This window comes from Amblyomma maculatum, chromosome 1, assembly GCF_055883805.1.
Source record: "Amblyomma maculatum isolate TAMU_Amacu chromosome 1, ASM5588380v1, whole genome shotgun sequence".
Taxonomy (NCBI): domain Eukaryota; kingdom Metazoa; phylum Arthropoda; class Arachnida; order Ixodida; family Ixodidae; genus Amblyomma; species Amblyomma maculatum.
The window spans coordinates 52,703,592-52,723,530 of NC_139344.1; the positions used below are offsets into that span (position 1 = coordinate 52,703,592).

The following is a 19,939-nucleotide window of genomic DNA, read 5'->3' on the forward strand; positions in this document are numbered from 1 at the left end:
TTCACTTAGAAAGTGAAAAACTGGGGAAGTAAAAAATCCCCATAAGACCTATCTGATCGATCAGCTTGAAGCCATCCAAAATTGCATGGCCCGTTTTATCACATCGCACAATGATAGATGTATCCCTGGATATTCAACCCCCGGCACTTCGGTGTAAAGTTTCACAGTTTTCTTTACTCCACAAATTGTATTACACATTTCCTAAGAAACAGTCATGCACCAGCCGCGGCGCACCTCACGCCGACGTTTTAACAGCAGCGCATACGTTGCACATTTCAAGTGCTGTGTTGTTTTGTCGCGTTTCTGAGTGTGTATGTATGCGTTTTCTTGTTTTTATCGCTCTCCAAGTTGTTCTTGAACTGCTGTGTCTTTTTTAATGTTGACATATTCTTCTGGTCTTATTTTTTTTTTATTTTAATTATTATGCCACGAATCCTGTACCTTGCATTTTTTTGGGTCACATTACTGATTGTATTATTTCACGGCTGCTTCCCCCTTTGTTATGCCCTAAACCAAGGGCCTTTGAGGCTTAATGATGATGTTGATGATGAATTAGGTCTGGAGCTCTCTCCATTCCCCTCCTAAAAAATCTGTTCGTTCAAGTTTTGACGGCATTCCTATTTCATGTTAAAACTCGGTCTTCAACCAGTTTTCTAAATTCTAGCGCTGTTCTCGCCCACCGCTTGAAAAAGAGCGAATTGAAAAGTTCCTGGCGGCTGCTCTAAGTTCTTACTTCTCACTCCGTCAAAATGCGATCATTTTAGTTTAACGAGAAATTAAATTTACCGAGCGAACACAGCGCATTATTTCTATAAAGCGCCATTAAAAACTGCATCCTCATCGAAGGTCATACTTGGCGACACAGCGCCGAGTCAATGTTTCGTGTTAACGCGTGTGCTGTCAGTATGACTTGCAATATATGTGCCAATTGATCCGGCTGTTTCCACTTTATGGCGAATATATGCGCCTTCGCATAAAGCCCACAACTTAGATAAGCGCCCAGTGCCAGAGGCATAAATTTTCAGCTTTGCTGGGCTAGCAACTCTATACCACAGCCCGTGCGCTGCAGCTCACGTTGAGCGCGATAGTGCACAACTAAAATGAACTAAACAGACAAATACCTTGAAAGAAAATAAAGAGCTTTAAGACCATACGTCGATGACCGGAGACAACAGAAACCTGCTTTGCGATTCTCCTGACGCTTTGCCCCCATATCTTGCAAAGGACACACCAGCGCGCTAGTGGTTTGCGAGTCACAATCTGGTAGAAGGCGCGAGCCTAGCATGTCACGTGGTTGCTTGACGTCACACAAGCCTACGACCAATCAGTTCCCGGGCCTTTCACTTGCCAGCTACTACCACCTCCCGGGGCCATACCCGTGATTTTTTTTGCCACAACGCCGACAACGTCGACATCTAATCTTCTAGAAAAGTTTTTTTTTTTTTTTGACGATGCGTTAAAACTGCGAGCAATTCATTGCTTAGAAAATGATGAAGTGCTATTTTTTTTTTTTTTTTTTTACCTGGCTCGAGCAGACGAAAGCTCCGATCGCCCTCCGCACTAAGCGATGACAGTAGACAGCCTGAGTTAATTTATTTACGAATACTGCCCATATATGAAGAAATGTATGAATAAAATATTATTTTTTATTCGAACAAGCTGAGCCGTATTTCTGAGCGCTGTCTGTCCGTGGCAATTGAACTAGCGGCGGTGGCGATATGTCAACCGCAGAAATTCTTTGAATTTTTTAAAGCTGATCGACATGGTGTAGCATTCGTTGTATTAGCGTTTAGGAGCATGTGTCCGAATATACAAACTCAGTTTACTGTTTTAGCTCTGATTATGGAGATTTCCGTGCAACTCCTATCCGGCCTTTCACTTATTGAGCGTCCGTTCCTGCCAGTGCCATTTTAATCCCAGGTAAACCCCTCATGCTGCGCGTATGACCTGTGACATATATAGAGAGAACTAAAAATGGCCAATGATTATGATACTCGGTAATGCGAAGTTTGGGAGCAGCTCTCCAGGTATTTTAGTTTTGCAATATACTGGAGTAGTGAATTCGAGAGACATGTCTCTATATGCGTGCAGTTTGAGCCAACTCTACATTGTCTCCCATAACCATCCTTCCAGTGGCACTCAATTCTTTCTCAGTTTTTGATTGTTACAAAAGAAACGTTTTCACGATTCCTTCCATGTTTAGACAAGCTCACCTCGAGCGGCGCGTACGGGCGACGTGGACGCGTTTCTCTTCCGTCACCTCAAACATACACAGCGTATGCAGTCGTAAACTGCCGCGTTATCTAAAAGACCACCCGACATAATACAAAGCCCGGCTTAAACCAAGCCACCCGAACATCCCTATACGTTGCCTAGGGGTTGCAAGTCTTACCGCGATCCGAGGTTCTCTGGTTCGATTCCTATGTCACCCTCCCATCTGCCTGCAATTCATGTGACCCGAAAACTCTGATGTGTTAGTGGCATACTCGCGATGTTTCGCTCGCCTACCGCCTACCGCCACCGCCTACCCTTCTCCGGCCGCTTTCCACCTTGCAATTCCAACTTCCCCAATTTTGCCGCTGCCCAGGCCATCTATCTTTCCAGGCAACACAACAGTACCGTTCACAGTAATGCTTGAAACAGGTTGCAATACTTGCAGTATGCCTGGCACACTTAAGCCCCGCTTTTAAGGGCAGCTTGGACTAATTTAAGAGTGCGGACGAGAACGCATTAGCACAGCCATTTCATTCCGTAATTTTTAAATACATTTTTGTTCATGTTGATTTTGAGTATCTGTCTCACTTTTCGGTGGGCAGCTACACTTAATTAGGCAAATTTCTAACGTATACCGCCTTTTTCGCTCCACGATCTTTCTCTTTTCTGTTTTTTTTTTTTTTTGCTTAAGTTGGTTTTTGGGGAAAGGAATGCGCTATATATATATATATATATATATATATATATATATATATATATATATATATATATATATATAGAGAGAGAGAGAGAGAGAGAGAGAGAGAGAGACATGGATTGCTTGTTACTAATGGGCCAGAGTTAAATTCAAACAGGATATCACACAACTTTTCCCGGTTATCTATTTTATTCCAACAGTTTCGGACGGTAACCGAAACTGTTGGAATAAAATAGATAATCGGGAAAGCTGTGTGACATCCTGTTTATATATATATATTCACTCAAGGTCCTTCGGACCTAGAGAGGCGAAATCCTAAATTGTACCCTTAGTAGTAGAGCTTAGGCTCTATAATCACGAACATGCCTTTCACTGGGGGCAGGTGGCACGGCCGGCAAGCTGAGTGGCGGCACGGGACCACATGACATGGAAGAAAGACAGCCGTTAAGGCTGTTCAGTCACACCCTTAAAAAAGGAGTTCGTTTCCCCCATTTTATTTCCTCCAATTTTATCGTCCTCAGACATAATAAAAAATAACTAAAGTTAGCTAAACTAAATCATTTCTAATCTTCCTAATGAATGTCTGACTTTTTATAACGAAGTAACGATTAATGAGGATATCTTGGTGCTCATAGCTTCTATCCGGTGTTTTCAGTGTCGGGGCACTGCACAGTACTACAACAAAAAAAAAGGATAAGCAATACAATTTCAAGCTTCAGCACTTTTCAGTTCTTAGTCATGAAAAAGAAATGGAATAAGCCACTGCCTGGTGCGGGGACAGCAAATTATGTCTTTGAAGCGTGCACGTATGAAAGCCAAGCAAGGAGGGTGAGCAGATGCCCACTTTCAGAAATAGCGTCGGCCTCGAAGTGAAGTTCAGTTCCGACGTGCAACAAGTGGTCCACTACGTGCCCGTTCTCACTGTAAGTGTACCGTGCATGGTAGCTAGCGCTGCCAGAGCATGCAACAGGCACCCGAAGAGTCGATGCTTCACTGCTGCATGCCAATCTGCGTACGCTGTGCACAAAATCGCACCCTTTTTGTGTCTATAACTCACATATGTACGCTGTGTCTTGCCTGCCTTTCTTATCGAGCTTAAAATACAATGCGGATGATTTACGTGTATACGTAAAATGTGCAATTAATGAGACCACTTTGGACGCCTCTTCACAAGGAATGCGGTAGCACAAAGTGGGCTATTACAGGGGGGCCCGCGTTGGGCCCGTGGGGGCAGCCCATGCGGGATTTGCAACACGTACCCAGAGGGGCCCCGCGTGGGCTGCACAATTTTGCCGCGATCGGTCCCAATCTGTATCCGTGTGGGCCGCCCAAATAGGGCTGCCCGCATTCAGCCTAGGAAGCCGAATGTGAGCAGCACACCAGAATTATTAATGGGTCCCACGTTTGTGCAGGCTGTGCCGTCCCATTGATCAAGGTTTTAATTTTTAGGTCGATTAATCCCTCCAATACCTGAATTGTACAGGCGCGGGATTTGCGAAGGCCACTCCGTTTCGGGCTGACCCACGTGCTGCCCTCATGGGTTGAATCTGGCAATTTCGGGGCTGCCCAAGTTCCATAAATCATCAAGTGTGAAAGATTAAGCAGTATTTTTTGCTTGTATGCAACACTCAGTAACATGAGAGAAATTTATTCCCAACACTACAATAATGTGGGCTGGCCCAGATCACCCCCTACATGTTGGTCTGAATCGTTCGCGTTAAGCAATGGCCTCCTTGTGAAGAAGAACTTCGCAACCAACAAGACCGCGCAGCTTGTAGTGCCTAAAAACATCCGGCAGGAAATTCTGCAGGCGTTGCACGATGAGCTCACAGCAGGCCATCTCAGATTTGCGCGCACGTTGCGTCGAATCCAGGAGAAGTATTACTGGCCGCGACTGCCTGCCGAAATTGCCCACTGCGTGAAGACATGTCGTGAGTGCCAACGACGCAAGACGCCGCCTATCAGACCAGCAGGACTACTAAGCCCGATTCTGCCCCCTGACCTGCCCTTTCAACAAATTGGAATGGATCTCCTTGGCCCCTTTCCAGCTTCGTCTATGGGTAACAAGTGGATCATCGTGACCACTGACTACCTTACCCGTTACGCCGAAGCAAAAGCACTACCAAATGGTACCGCGGCAGAAGTCGCCAAATTTTTTGTCGAACAAATTCTCCTGCGACATGGCGCCCCAGAAGTGCTCATCACGGACAGGGGAACGACGTTTACGGCAGAGTTGACGCAAGCCATCCTGGAATACAGTTATACAAGCCATCGACGAACAACTGCGTACTATCCCCAGACCAAATGGCCTTACGGAGCGCCTGAATAAAACGATCGCGGACATGATCGCCATGTACGTCGACGCTGAACACAATACCTGGGACGCCATCTTGGCGTACGTGATCTTCGCGTATAACACGGCAGTCCAGGAGACGACCAGAGCGACCCCGTTTAAGCTTGTGTACGGCAGGGATGCCGTACACAAGCTTAAACGGGGTCGCTCTGGTCGTCTCCTGGACTGCCGTGTTATACGCGAAGATCACGTACGGCAAGATGGCGTCCCAGGTCTTACGTTCAGCCCACGACGACGCTCGACGCAATGCTGCCGCACGTAACCAACGAGGACAACCTTGACGTCGCCGCCTACCTGCAGCGTGCAGAGGAAGCCCGACGACTCGCACGACTACGTATTAAAGACCAACAGCGCACCGACAGCCGACGATACAACTTACGACGACGCCACGCAGAGTACAATCCAGGAGACCAAGTGTGGGTTTGGACACCAATTCGCCGTCGCGGATTAAGTGAAAAGTTGTTGCGTCGATACTTTGGGCCGTACAAAATCATTTGCCGCGTCGGACCACTGGACCATGAAGTCATTCCCGACGGAACGTCAGCATCACAACGGCGACGCACACGCCCAGAAATTGTACATGTTGTACGACTGAAGCCATATTATACGCGCGTTAAAGAATCTGTGGCGTTTAAACTTTGCAGTGTTTATGTTTAAGTTTCTTTGCCCCCAGGTGGTCGAAATTTCCGGAGTCCTCCACTACGGCGTCTCTCATAGCCTGAGTTGCTTTGGGACGTTAAACCCCCCAAACCAAACCAACCAAGTTTCTTTGTTTTGGAACATCGAGGCGATGTTTTTTTTTTTTTAAGAGGGGAGTAATGCCGCGAAACCTTCAAAACTGTATTTGCTGTTTTTCAACAGCCGCCGGCATACAGGCTTATCACTCTGATTCTGGATCGCGTACCAGATCCGTAATCTTTGTTAATGCTCGATGTCGCGAGTCATACCTTTATCAGTTTCGTTGTAGCGCAAGATGCACCGAGATCTATCTCGAAGATCCCGACCACTCGTATGTCTTTCCACAATGTTCCAGCCCGTGCTGGTAGCTGTTTGCGACGTTATCTAGATTGTTCTGAGCAGCCTTTAAATTGAGCGTTGACGAGTGTGACGGGCATTCTTTGTCCGACGATCGACCAACACGTTTGCCGCTATCGCCGCCGCCGAGTTGCTTAGTTCTTTTGCGGGCGCAAGTAAGCCCAGTAAAGAGTTATTTTCCGTACCACCAAGCCTGTGTCTTCATTTGTGTCATCGACCCTGGTCACCACCACGTGACAATATTTATTTCGGTGGTGTGTGTAGAATAGTAATGCCGCAGGAAACATTTGGAGGTCGTTCAGTACATGCTCGTAAAGCGGTACAGTTACTGTTGCATATTTTCTGTCAATACTGAATAATTAATGTAGTTTTTAGAGTAAAAATAGATAGTCTTTATTCATGGCATGGATATATGCTTAGGACGTTTATGTGAAACCTCCATAAGAGACAATTAGTGGCCGGTATACCATAATTTACATAAATAAAATGGTGCCTTCAAGATAGGGTGGAGACGTTTCAGAGAGGTAAGCCCGCCTACATCCAATTTGGGGCCCATTGCGGCCTTTCATGGGCAGCCACAATTGGGCCGATCTTATTTTTACCGCATGGACTACGTATATATGTTGTATTTTCCCGCATGTACCCCAAGAAATACCCGTGTGGGCAGCGTGGGGGTGTGCTCACTTTTCAGCCCGGCCGCTAACCATGCGGGACCTATACGGCTTTTGCGTGGGCAGCCCCAATCGGACTAGCCTGTCTTCTATTTGCTTTAGGCCCACATTTGCATCGGATCTGCCCGAAATTGCCCCACCAGAGACCGATGCGGGCAGAAGCGGGAAGGAGCACTTGCCTGCCCCGCTAACGGCCATGCGGAAATTATATAGGTTTTTGGTGGGCAGCCCTATTTAGGGCAGCCCAGAAATTTTCTGCATGAATTCCACATTTCCGTCTGACCTTCCCTCAAGTACCCCTCAAGGGTCCCATGTAGGCAATGTGCGGGCATACCCGTATTTAGCCCCGCCGCGGCCCATGCGGGACCTATTCGGCTTTTTAGTGGGCAGCCCCAATTAGATTAGCCCAGCCTTTTCTTACACAAAGCCCAAATTTTCTTTGCATCGCCGCTAAAATTCCCCAAGCGGGACCCTTGAGGGCCAGATGTGGGAATGTGTACTCAGTTAGCCCGTTCCACGCCTATATGAAGCCCATATGAAAAAAGCATGGGCAAGCCCGATTTGGGCTTGCCCGCTTGATCCCTAAGGGGGCCCTCATGGGTGTTATTGTGGTTGCTCAAGCCCAACTTGCCCATACGGGCCCCACGTGGGCCAGGCATAGTGTGCTACTTGGAGCTTTCTTTTACTGCTATGCTCAGTCTTAACTAATCACGGTTTACGAGGTTGGTAAGCGGCCCACAAATGGCTCCCGGAAATGTGATATCTTGAGGCATTCGTTTTTGTTTTTTTTTGTGGCGGATCTAAGAACATATTTTCGAAAATCTAAAAAATGATATGATTATCTGTTACGGCGGCATACGAATCTTTTAATGAATAAAAGACCTAGCAGTAATATAAAGAAAGTGTCGAAAAACAGTGACGCCTATCTTTGACGTTTACGTTCCGGCCACCGTTCTAACAGTGCCGGAACATAAAAGTCAAAGATATTTTTACTGGTAGGCGTCACTGTTTTTTGAAAAGTATCCCGCCGGCCGGACGGCGACCAAATTATATATCGAAAATATATATCGAAGGTCGGGGAATTTTCTTGTAAGGGTGACGTCTTGCGTTGATCTTTTTTTTTTGAGAACTGTGCGAGACTTTGAACAATTTGCCATCAAGCACTGTGTATATTCCGATGAACGGTGCTTTTTTACCATGCATTGAAATAATATGTAAAGTCAAAGTTAACGTCTGTAGCCCCTCCTGCTGTAATGCTTTACGGGCCCAATGTAGGTATCCAAAATAAATAAATAAATAAATGTATCCCACCGGCAAGACGGGATTTCCTCATACTATCGACTTTAAGCAAGTTCAAATCAGTATCTAATATTTATTCAGTATTAATTAGTCAGCCTTTTAGTAAGCATGGCTTAACTATACTGTGATGCACACGACTGCTCATAATGCTGGGCTGAATATAGAGCTCTTAAAACTCAAAAACTCTCTGCAGAAAAAATTCTGTCATAAACCACACACCCTTCAACAGCGCACCAGGTTACCGCTGCAATCCGAACGCGCTTGAGAGCCTGGGTACGCAGTAGCCAGTGGCGACGGGCGGGGAACTTTGGTTGCCACCTTCGATTCAACTTGCCCCCTTCGAGTCGAAATGCTATTCCTCGATTGCCCACGTAGCCCAGACACAATAAATTCTGACTGCACGCACAATGACTGCACGCTCACGCTTTTCTCTTGTGTGGGGCCAATTGTTGAAACTAATTGGGGACAAATTGTCGTACATATCTCTAACTGCTTGACATCCATCGCGTGTGCAGCGGGTGGAGGTCTTGGGATACTTGAGCGGATACCTTGGCATCTGGCTGGGCCTGTCGCTGGCCACCGTGGCTTTGCAGGCACAGAAGCGCCTCTACTCCTCGCTATCATCGACGGAACACCCGTAGGCTCCAGTCGCTTCTCGGCGGCTGCTCCCACTTATTTATTGCTGCGATGCCAACATTAGACCAAATCGTTCAGAAATCTTCCATAAGTTTCGCAATGATGTCAGCAACCAGGCTGCTAGATTTTGTGTTGTTTTCACTACCCCGCACGATTTGTTCTTGGTCTCTCCTATTTAAATACAGCGACTTGACTATATAACCTTTTCGTTTTGCGAATAACACATTAAATGTTATCTCATTTATTATAAAAACTTAATTTTGACTGTCTATGTTTATCCTGAACATTAACAATTCAATGAAGAGAAAATAAATTGCATCCGTTCATTGTCATGAGCCAGCAGTCATATAGGTCGCTTATTGCGCACCAAGCAATGGCCGGTGGTATTCCTCGTATCAACAACCAGGCGTACATAGTTCGGCTGTACGACAATGAAGCAAAATAAGAGAGTATATACATAGTACGGCAGCCGCTGCAGGTACTTGAAGGCATGCGCTCTCACATAACTAATTTTGTTTTGTGTCTTGTTCCCCGCAGGCCGCCACTGTTTGGACGTGACAAGGTTGGTTTGCGGCTTGCGTTGCGTGGAAGAAAGCTGCCCTGGCAAATCAGGTCAGCTGGCTGAAAAGCAATTCGATTGCAATTACAAAAAGTATAATGGGTGCACAGAATGCAGCCATTATAGTTTAGAATATGACCGCTATTATTTTTTTTTCCTGCGCAAGTTAAGCATTGGTATACTTCGCAGCAGCACGAAAGAGAAAAAAAACTGATTGATTTATAGGAAGGGAAAGGCGCGGTAGCTGTCTCACTTGTTTTCTGTGGACACCTCAACCACGCCGTAAGGGAAGGGAGGAAGGTGGGAGTGAAAGTGGAAAGAGAGAAAGAGGAGCCGTAGTGGAGGGCTACGGAGTAATTTCGACCAGCTGGGGATCTTTAACGTGCGCTGACATGGCACAGCACACGAACGCCTCTTCGTTTCGCCTCCATCGAAGCGCAGCCGCCGAGGTCGGGTTCGAACCCGAGTACTTCGGCACAGTGGTCGGGCGTCTTACCACTGCACCACGCCGGCGGGGCGCGAAGCAAAATCAACGTTGCGACAAGAAGCCTTTCCTTCGTCTGGACAGCGCGATCATCACTGGCAGCGTTTAAATACGCTTTTGCTTCACGAAGAACAAAAGAAAAAGGGGGGGGAGAGAGGGAGGGAGGGAGGGCAAGGAATGAAAGAATGTTTTGTTGGGTATGAATTCTATGAACTTCGGAACCGATGACCCCATGACCTGAAAAAAAATATATAATATAAAAGGCGGCAGCAGAGCAGCAGGGAGAAGTAAAATGCGAGGTAGATGGTCCATCAAAAACAGGTTCGATTCTGGCAGGTGTTCCTTGGCAGGGGACAGGAATTCCAAAGGGACCTGATAAGCAATACAGCTCTAGCGGAATACTTGTCAAGGGCTTCCCGGATCTGGTTAAATGTCAGCATACAGGCTAGAATGTTCGACAGTCTTCTACAAAAAATACCAGCATATCAGCATAGGCTGGTATTTTTGCCTAAGAATATCTAACATATTTAGCCTGGTATTTAACGACATCCGGACAGCTCTTCACAAGTTTTCCACTGCAGCTGCATTGCTCATTATCAGGCCCCCTTGAAGAATGCCTGTCTCCTTGCCTACAGGGCCCTCAACTGCTTTGCCTAAGGATGTGGGATCGAATCCCGGCCGCAGTGGCCGCTCATCGGCGGAGGTGAAAAGCTAGGCGCCCGTGTGCTGTGCGATGTCAGTGCACGTTAAAGAACCACAGGTGGTCTAAATTTCCTGAGCCCTTTACTACGGCGCCTCTCATAGTCTGAGTAACTTTAGCACGTTAAGCTGGGCCCATAATCAAGCCAAACATACTGGCTAGTTGACGTAAGCGCTTGCGACCTAAGCCCGTTATATTTGCTTCCATTGATTGCATTGAAGCCGAACACTTCCCTTTCCTATACAAATGAATTCTCGCTTTTTTTTTAGTTAAAAGCGCGGCCATTTTTATACATTAATTTCATAAACAGAGCTTAGAAACAATTTTCAAGATGAAGTTTTCTCAACAAAACAGGGTGAAATCTAGAGTTTCACATCGAAGAGTCAAATCCAATATTTACATGCTGATATTGACTAACTTATTCGCTTACTTTTTTATTGTGGTGTTGAGTTTCTCTAAAGTGTAAATCATATATAACAGCTTAAATTTCTCTACAGTTTGTGTAGGTAATAAACGTTTTTTTTTTTTCTTTGTTTTTTTAGCGCTTCGGCGGATTTGCCTCATTTTGACAAAATAAAATAAATAAAAAAGCTCTTCATACATGTCCGAGTACCGGGGTCAGGGCGTAAGGCGGATTTTCCAAGCCTTCTTTTTGGCGTCGGCTTCCAGGACTCGGTGTGCGCAGGCCCGGGCTAGCATGTGAGCTTCCTGGTTGCCGCTGAGGTCACTGTGCCCTGAAGCCCAGATCAGGCCGCTCATGCATCGGAGGTGATCATTATGATCTTTGCGTGAACGCTTCACATGGTACGCGCTATGATTGCCTTCGCTGCTTCGAATTTGCTGGAGGTTCACACTGTAACCATTTTGACTTCATCGTCTGTGGATTATTTAAATCCACTGTGACGATATCTCGCATCGTCAGTATAGACAACGTGCGGTATTTCAGGTATTTCATCGAACCTTCTGGGTATCACTTGTACCTCGCTTAACGTACGGCATATTATGGTTACATGTTCTTGAGAATGGGGCTTATACGTAGATAGAGTCTGCAGTTTCAGGTGACAAAAATGTGGTTAGGATAAGATGCCCCGAAGCTTTCCTAGTATATCCAAGCCTTTTTAGGCCGATTTCTATCTCACTCTCCCATCTCATTCGGTGAGGCAGCCCGAGTTGGTAGCTCCTCCAAATTATATTATGACAGCATGTGGTATCGTTACAACCAATCGACCAATAGACCACGTCGTCTGCAAACTACCACGTGATAGTTGGCTATGGCACTTAAGGTCAAGGGTCAGCAATGATACCAACCTCAACCATCCGTCCTCAAGGTCAAGCCTTGGCTTAACTTTGAAAGTTTGGCGCCTTCACGTTGGCTGAACGTTAAATGTCTGGGACGATATGAAACTCGGCTATTGCGTTGAGCAGAGCTATCTATTTGAAACGACTTTCATCCCAACAATTTAAGGATACACCGGCAGGGTATACTAAAGCTGAAGAGCAGAGCCATACGACACGTGATTTAACCTTGTGTGCCGAGAAGGCGTTATCGAAATATGGAGCCACGTTGCGATAACGCTATTCCTACCTTGTTATGTACAACAATCGTATAAAGTTTTTTTGCGCTGATCATATATATTACAAGTGAAACTTAGCGGCCGCTATTGAATGTTTGCCCTGCATATCTCTCATTTCAGACGCAGGACAGCTGCAGTGATGGCATTCAGTTAGGATCTGCTTTAAACATCAGGTGAGAGGAATTGATTTAATGCCTAGTAATTTCTCGTACTAAGAGGCATTACTTTGCGACATCCAAGCGGAAAACAAATGCAAATAAATATGCAGCATTATATGCCTGTAATGTTCGAAAATAATTTCATATCGCAAATTTTACATCGGTACATGCGCATACTAGAATGTATAAGCTTGTGCAATAATCGAAAAAAAAAAACGTGACAGTCGCTTTCAAAGTAATGTCTCTTATTTTAGCGCGATAGCGTTAAAGGCCTCGTTAAGGCCGATTCACACGAAGGATAGAATCGCTGGAGTCCGCGAGCGGACGAGCACCACGTGACCCGACGTCACTGGCTCCGCCTTGTCCGCGGACGGCACAGCTATCGCAAGCCAAAATCTGGCGCGTGTTTCCCCCGTCCAAATATGGGGGTCGTCTACTATTTTTCTAGCAGAGCGCTACATCTTGTAAGTGGGACAACAATGGTATTTTCGTTTCTTTTTTTCGGAGCCAGTGCCGTCGTGCGACGTGGTGCTCCGTCCGCGGACGGTTCGTCCGTCGTGTGAATCGGCCTTTAGCCGAAAACCCCGCGTCGGCGGCCGTCCGCCGCCGCTGACCGAAAAATCACTATGGCGGTAGCTGGCAGCTGACATGGCCAAGCATTGACTAGACATACGGCTGTCTGACTAGCCGCTTACCGGTATCGCTCAAGAGGAAAGTATGCAACAGTTGCATCTTGCCTGTACTCAGCTATGGGGCTGAAACATGGAGGCTAACCAAGAGAGTTCTACTTAAGTTGAGGACAACCCAGAGAGCTATGGAACGAAAAATGGTAGGGGTAACATTAAGAGACAGGAAGCGTCCAGAGTGGGTCAGAGAAATAACTCAGTTTACCGACATTCTAGTGGAAATTAAGAAGAAGAAATGGGCATGGGCAGGACATGTAGTGCGAGGAGAGGATAACCGATGGTCGCTTAGGGCAACAAACTGGATTCCAAGGGAAGGAAAGCGTAGCAGGGTGCAGCAGAAAGTTAGGTGGGCGGATGAGATTAAGAAGTTCGCAGGGGTCTAGTGGATGCAGCTAGCACAGAACCGGGTTAATCGGAGAAATATGGGAGAGGCCTTCGCCCTGCAGTGGGTATAGTCAGGCTGATTATGATGATGACGACGGCTGTCTGCCATTACATTTGGTAAGAGCAGCCATCTCGGGCCTCTCCTTTCATATGGGAGGATGATATCAGAATCAGCCTGCCAGGACACTTGCACTCACGTTGCCCCTACAGGCCACGCAGGTACGTACGTGCATACGGCTTGGTTAAAGCGGGGCTTTATATGTGAGTTGGTACCTACGCTATCGCATCATATCTTAAAAGCGAAGCTTAAGTGTCCCCCATAATTTTTTTTGAAGAATGTGAACAGCGCAACGCTAACAGAGTTGTGCGTAATTGATGCTTGTAATCGATTAATTGTAATTAATTACATGTTTGTGTTATTTTGCAATCAGTTGATTACTTTTTTAAACAGTAATGTTTCGGTAATTCAGTCAATTGACAAGGTACCAATCACTTCTGTGCAGAAAAGGCTACCGGGGCAAAGCGTCTGTGACGTTGTGATTGCGTCAACTTGTTCGGCCTCACGGTAGTGATCACTGGCATGTTGCGCTCTCCGCGGTCTTCGTTCTTGGTGTACCTTCTGTTGGCATCTGTTGCATTTCCTCGATTTAAATGGGAGTCTAGTGAAGGACGACATCAGGATCAAATTTTGGCCGATGAATTCGATCGGCCTTGCTATATTTCCACAGGAGAAGCCGCCTCTGATGATCCAAAGGAAGCATGATTTCTTCAGCGTCCTTATACCTGCACTGCTTTTTCACAGCACCAAAAACTAAGCGCGGCGCTTCGTAGAGGATGTTAAGTTCAGTTTAGAGGCTTTAACGTGCCGAAGCAACTAAAGTTTACGAGAGGCGCCGTAGTGCAGGGCGCTAGAAATTTCGACCACCTCAGGTTCTTTAATGTGCACTGACACACGGACGCCTTGTTCCCGCCTCCATTGAGAAGTAGTCGCCGCTGCCGGTACTCGATTCCGCTCCCTGTAGCTGAGTAGTAAAGCGCCGTAACCACTAAGCTACCACGGTGAGTTATAAGGGATGTATAAATTTGCATGAAATCATTGCGCAACTACGAGCGGGTGCGCAATGTGTCCGTGTGGTATAACATACCCTCCAGCGCTTACATGTGTAGAGGTTGCTGACACTTTTAAAAACAACTCCTGTTGAAAATTGATCGCGTGTAAAAAAGTTCAGGCAAGCTAGCTGCACTAGTTTATTGCTGTAATTATCAGTTACTTTTCTGGGGCTAACCAACGGCTGTAATCCGTTGCATTTAAAATGGAGGAATTGTAATCAGTTACCTGTTTTATGCAACATACACATGAGTGAACGTTCCTTTAGCGTACTCGACGGCTGCAAAATACCCAACTGATGAATTTAACATGGTGGCTGACCACTTTGTACGGATGTGTAAATCTTATATGCCTGCCCACAAATACCTTCGAAGACCTAGGCTGACGAAGAGTAAAAAAATGTTGCAGACTCTTAGCTCTGCTTTTTCGGGTATGACGCGACAGTGTTGACGACTCCAGTCTGTGCCTCGTCTTGCGAATCCTCGTTTGCGTACACGCACTTTTCTACTCGCTTAAATGGCTGCTCCGTTAATAAATGCCTGTATTGCTTCCAGTCGTAATATACCAGCCATCTAAGTTCCCGCTTTAACCAAGTCGTACGAACGTGCCTTGCGAGACCTGTATAAGAGCAGCATGTCTGACTTCGCACCAGGATAGTTCAGTTCCTATCTTCCACTTTAAAGTAGCTACCAGTGGTGGCAGCTCCCGCCAACATGGCCACGTCATGTGGTCTCGTGACGTCATACAACCTGCCGACCAATCACTGCCCGCGGCCATCTTCACCTGCCAACTACCACGGTGTCAGAGTTTTGCGCTCACAACGCCGGCGCCAGATTTGCTTCGCTCGGATTAATATTAGCAGAGGCCTATAGCCAATGCCCAGTCTGGTTTGCAATAGCATAATTGTCAAGCGCTCGGTAATTACCCGAGGGCATATTACCGAGACATGACAAAAGGGAGGTGGTCGTTCGATGCCCGGCATAGCCGGTAAGCAAACGTAGCGAATGAGACGATGGCGTGTTGGCTTGTAACAACGACAAACAATGTTTATCTATTCAAAAAGAGGGATACGCAGCTCGTAGCGGAAAGCAACATTAACATACTAAAGAACAACAACACCACGAGTGAAGAACATCTCAGTCAAACACTCTAATTTACGTTACACAGAGAATTAAGTTTCAAGATGCAAGCAATATTCCAATTACAACGGTAGCAAGTAAGCTCAGAACAGGAGTACACACCGGGGAGCGCGGCGGCAATCCATTACCGAAGGCGCTGGACCTTCCGAGGCGTTTTCGGGGATATGGTGCGGCTGCAGCTCGGGAACCCGGGAGTGCGCGGAAGCTCGGCTTACCCTCCGAGGGGTGGACTGCTGTTGGAGTCTGGTCGAAGTTTTCGGTAATTGCACAGGGACACCCACACTTCACTCACGACGGGAGGGTCACGTAGACGCGCCACACTGCCACACTTTGACACAGCATGGCCGTCATGTTGGGTTTCAAAAAGTAACACTCAACCAAAACAACCCACACGTACGCCACAACTTCGGTTCTGCTGGGGGTCACCTTGCCAAGAAATAAAAGTAACTTTGACCGTGGGGGTGATATTTAGGGGAGAAAAGTAAAAAAATAGACAAAATAAGCAACACGTTCACCCGGATCTGGTGAAGGAAGAGCTTGTACGGAGGCAACGTGCACGCACGCGTTTTGGCATGCCCGGTCGTTCAACACATACACAGGCTACGTGGACATGTTTACGAAAACAAGATTAACGCAGTTTTATAAACACTCAAAGATAAATTGAGGGATGCCACCAATTCTGTGACAATAATGAACACGTCGATACAGCTAAGCACGGCCCAGGACATGAGTCGTATAGCGAATCAAGTGTATGCACTGCACTCATCCGCTTATACATTTACCCAATAGGACCCATACAATTGTGCTAATTCATTAATTAATCATGCTGTCATGCTCATGGGCGACCTCATATCGCAAATCATGTTTATTATGCGCCATCATAAACCAGTAATTGCCATCATACGCAGCATACTACCCAGGCTCCGGAGTGGCGCCAGACAACACAAAACGGGCCCACGAACTCCTTGTGCTATCGCATAATATTGTGACATATATGCCCTGCATCGCTGGACGTTGAAGAAGACAACGATCAGCAGCAGTGACAGAGAAGATGACAAAGTGGTAGCAACGTTTGATGCTAGAAGGTCGACGCTGCTGTGCTTCCGTGTTTGGTGTGCTGTGTTTTCCTGGACTAACCTTCGTGGACTAACCTTGCCACGTATCATCTTGGTGGAGGGGACTAAAGATCCCCGTGTGCACACATAAATCCATTTAAGCAGCCGAAAGCTAGATTTGCGCAGTGGCCGCCACCTGCCTGGGATCACCACGTCAACAACGGCCACTATGACCTCTGAGGCAGCTCCTACCATCGCAACAATATCAGCGCAGCCACTCGTCTTCACAAAAATCCGCCACCCTCCCTTCTTCAATGGCGAAGACAAGACAGATGTTAACGACTGGCTGGATGAATACGAGCGATGCAGCAGGAACAATCAATCACTGGGACGCGACCATCATGCTGGCCAATCTAATTTTCTATTTGGCGGGAACCGCTCGCACATGGTTCCAAAATCACGCGCACGAGCTGGTGACCTGGGAAATTTGCAAGCAAAAGCTTCACGACTTGTTCGGGAAGCCCATTGGACAGGCTCTTGCAGCCAAAACCGAACTTTCGTCTCGCGTCCAATCCACCACGGAGTCCTACCTTGCCTATATTCAAGACGTGCTCGCGTTGTGTCGCAAGGCGAACAGCTCCATGCTGGATAGTGAAAAGGTAGGGCACATCCTCAAGGGCATCGCAGATGACGCGTTCAACATCCTCTTCTGTATGGATTGCTCTACCGTCGAGTCGGTGCTTTAAGTTTGTCGAAGATTCCAGCAGGCTAAACAACGACGCCTGGTACATCGCTTTGAGTGCCTTCCGAACACGGCATCTACATCATCCTGCGATGATCTGGCTCCTCTGCAACAGCCTTCTCAGTCCACACTCATGACTCGGATCGTCAGGCGAGAACTCGAGCCTGCACCACTCCAATCTTCACTGCCCGACACCGTGGCCATGATACAGGCTGTTGTCCGCCAGGAACTTGCCAACGTCGGTTTTTCCTCCAGCCCCGTACCGCCCTCCTCACCATCGCATCCTGTTCCTGTAGTGGCTGCTACACCCACTAGCCAAGCTCCCCCACGTCGCTACGTTAGTCGCAATCCTGCAGAGTGGCGCACCTCAGATGACAGGCCAATTTGTTTTATTTGCTGTCGAGCCGGACACGCTTCACGTTACTGCCGCAGTCGTACCTTCCCCACCCCTCGTTTTTATTACAACGCTGACCGTCGGTACTATTACGGACCTCAACGCTCCCCTGCCCAACCTGAACAGCTCCGCCCCGCATATAATGGACCTGGACACTTACCTCTTCACCCAGATGAACCTCAAACCGAAGCCGTCTCAAGTGTCCGTCACTCCAGCCGATTTCCATCTCCACGGTCTCGTCGATCCCGTTCACCGGTGCCTCGTCGCAACTCCTCCCCATCATACGCCGGCCCCTACTCGGGAAACTAGCAGCGCCCCGGAGTGATGCTGCATTACCGACCCGGACTGTCAACTCGGAACTGACCCTCGCTCCCAGACGTAACCTCATTGACATTTTTGTGGACGGATCGGTTTCTGCCCTTATTGACACTGGAGCCCACATTCCGTCCTCAGTTCCTCGCTCCGTCAACACCTCAACAAAGTCCTCACACCCGCTTCCTCATCTACCGTTCGTGTTGCTGATGGCAACACAGCTACTGTGATTGGTATGTGTACTGCCAGAATTACCACTGCCGACCGCCATATCCCTGTGCTATTTACTGTCCTCACCAGTTGCCCTCACGACATTATATTAGGACTCGACTTTTTAACTGCACATTCCACGCTCATTGACTGTTCTTCTGGACTGCTTCATCTAGACCTGCGACTCTGTCCTGACAAACAGGCCTCTGATACTTCAACGCTCCGTCTCCGCTCCTCTACATTTACTCATCTGCCACCAGAAGCTGCAGTCTATGTGCCCATGTCGCCTTTCCCTTCTGTTCCTGACGGCGACTACGTTGTTTGCCCCATAACCGAAGTGACACTGCAGCGTAGAATCGCTCTCCCTCATAACATCGTGCACGTAGAAAATAACAACGCTTATATTCCAGTCTTGAACTTCGGCCTTTTTGTGCACGTTCTTCCTGAGGGCATTACTCTCGCCGAACTGACCCCGCCGTCTGACATCACAGTGGCCGCTCTTTTACCTGACCCTACTGCTAAAGTGTCGACACGACCTGCCCCGTCCCCACCTCCGGAGGCCCACATATCAGGAATGGTTGCCCCTAACTTGCGCCCTGACCGTGCTACAGCACTTACGAGTCTTCTGACTTCGCACAGCGATATTTTCGATTTTGGTGACCGCCCCTTAGGACAAATGTCCCTCGTTACACATCGTATTGATACCGGAGACGCCCGCCCAATTCACAGAAGACCTTATAGAGTCGCCATTTCTGAACGACGCGTCATACAAGATGAATTGGACAAGATGTTAGCATAAAACATTATCGAGCCTTCGAGCAGTCCCTGGGCGTCGCCTGTTGTGCTTGTTAAAAAGAAGGACAATACCTGGAGATTCTGCGTTGATTACCGACACCTCAACAAAATTACAAAGAAGGACGTTTACCCGCTCCCCAGGATAGATGATGGCCTCGACTGCTTGCATGGTGCCAGCTATTTCTCTTCCATTGATCTTCGTTCCGGTTATTGGCAGATCGCGGTCGACGAACGGGACCGAGAGAAGACCGCCTTCGTCACTCCCGATGGCCTGTATCAATTCAAGGTGATGCCTTTCGGTTTGTGTAATGTGCCCGCAACATTCGAGCGCATGATGGACTCTCTCCTGCGCGGCTAGAAATGGACGACGTGATTGTGCTATCTCGATGACGTCATTGTATTTTCTTCTACATTCGAGAGCCATCTCCATCGCCTTGATGCCATTCTTGGCGTCTTCCGAAGAGCTGGCCTTCAGCTGAACTCGAAGAAATGTAGCTTCGGCCGACGTGAACTCAAGGTGCTCGGTCACGTGGTCGACGCCCGTGGCGTTCAACCGGATCTAGACAAAATACGTGCTGTAAGTGCATTTCCTACACCCCATTGTACCAGTGACGTGCGTAGTTTTCTTGGGCTTTGCTCCTATTTTCGGCGGTTTGTACCCAACTTTGCGGAGACGGCTCGTCCGCTCACCAATCGTTTGAAAAACGACGCTCCATTTTGCTGGGACCAAGAAC

At 47.5% G+C, this 19,939-nt stretch overlaps 1 protein-coding gene across 1 annotated transcript in view; it reads left to right on the top strand.

Moving 5' to 3' along the window:
• Positions 1 to 8,910, top strand: part of LOC146202377 (acid-sensing ion channel 4-B-like) — a 33,270-nt gene extending 24,360 nt beyond the window's left edge. The window contains exons 10-11 of the mRNA XM_084601156.1: positions 3,762 to 3,834; positions 8,785 to 8,910. Coding sequence (XP_084457282.1) covers positions 3,762 to 3,834; positions 8,785 to 8,910 — 199 coding nt within the window. The remainder of the gene's footprint in view (positions 1 to 3,761; positions 3,835 to 8,784) is intronic.
• The last annotated feature ends 11,029 nt before the right edge of the window (positions 8,911 to 19,939 follow it).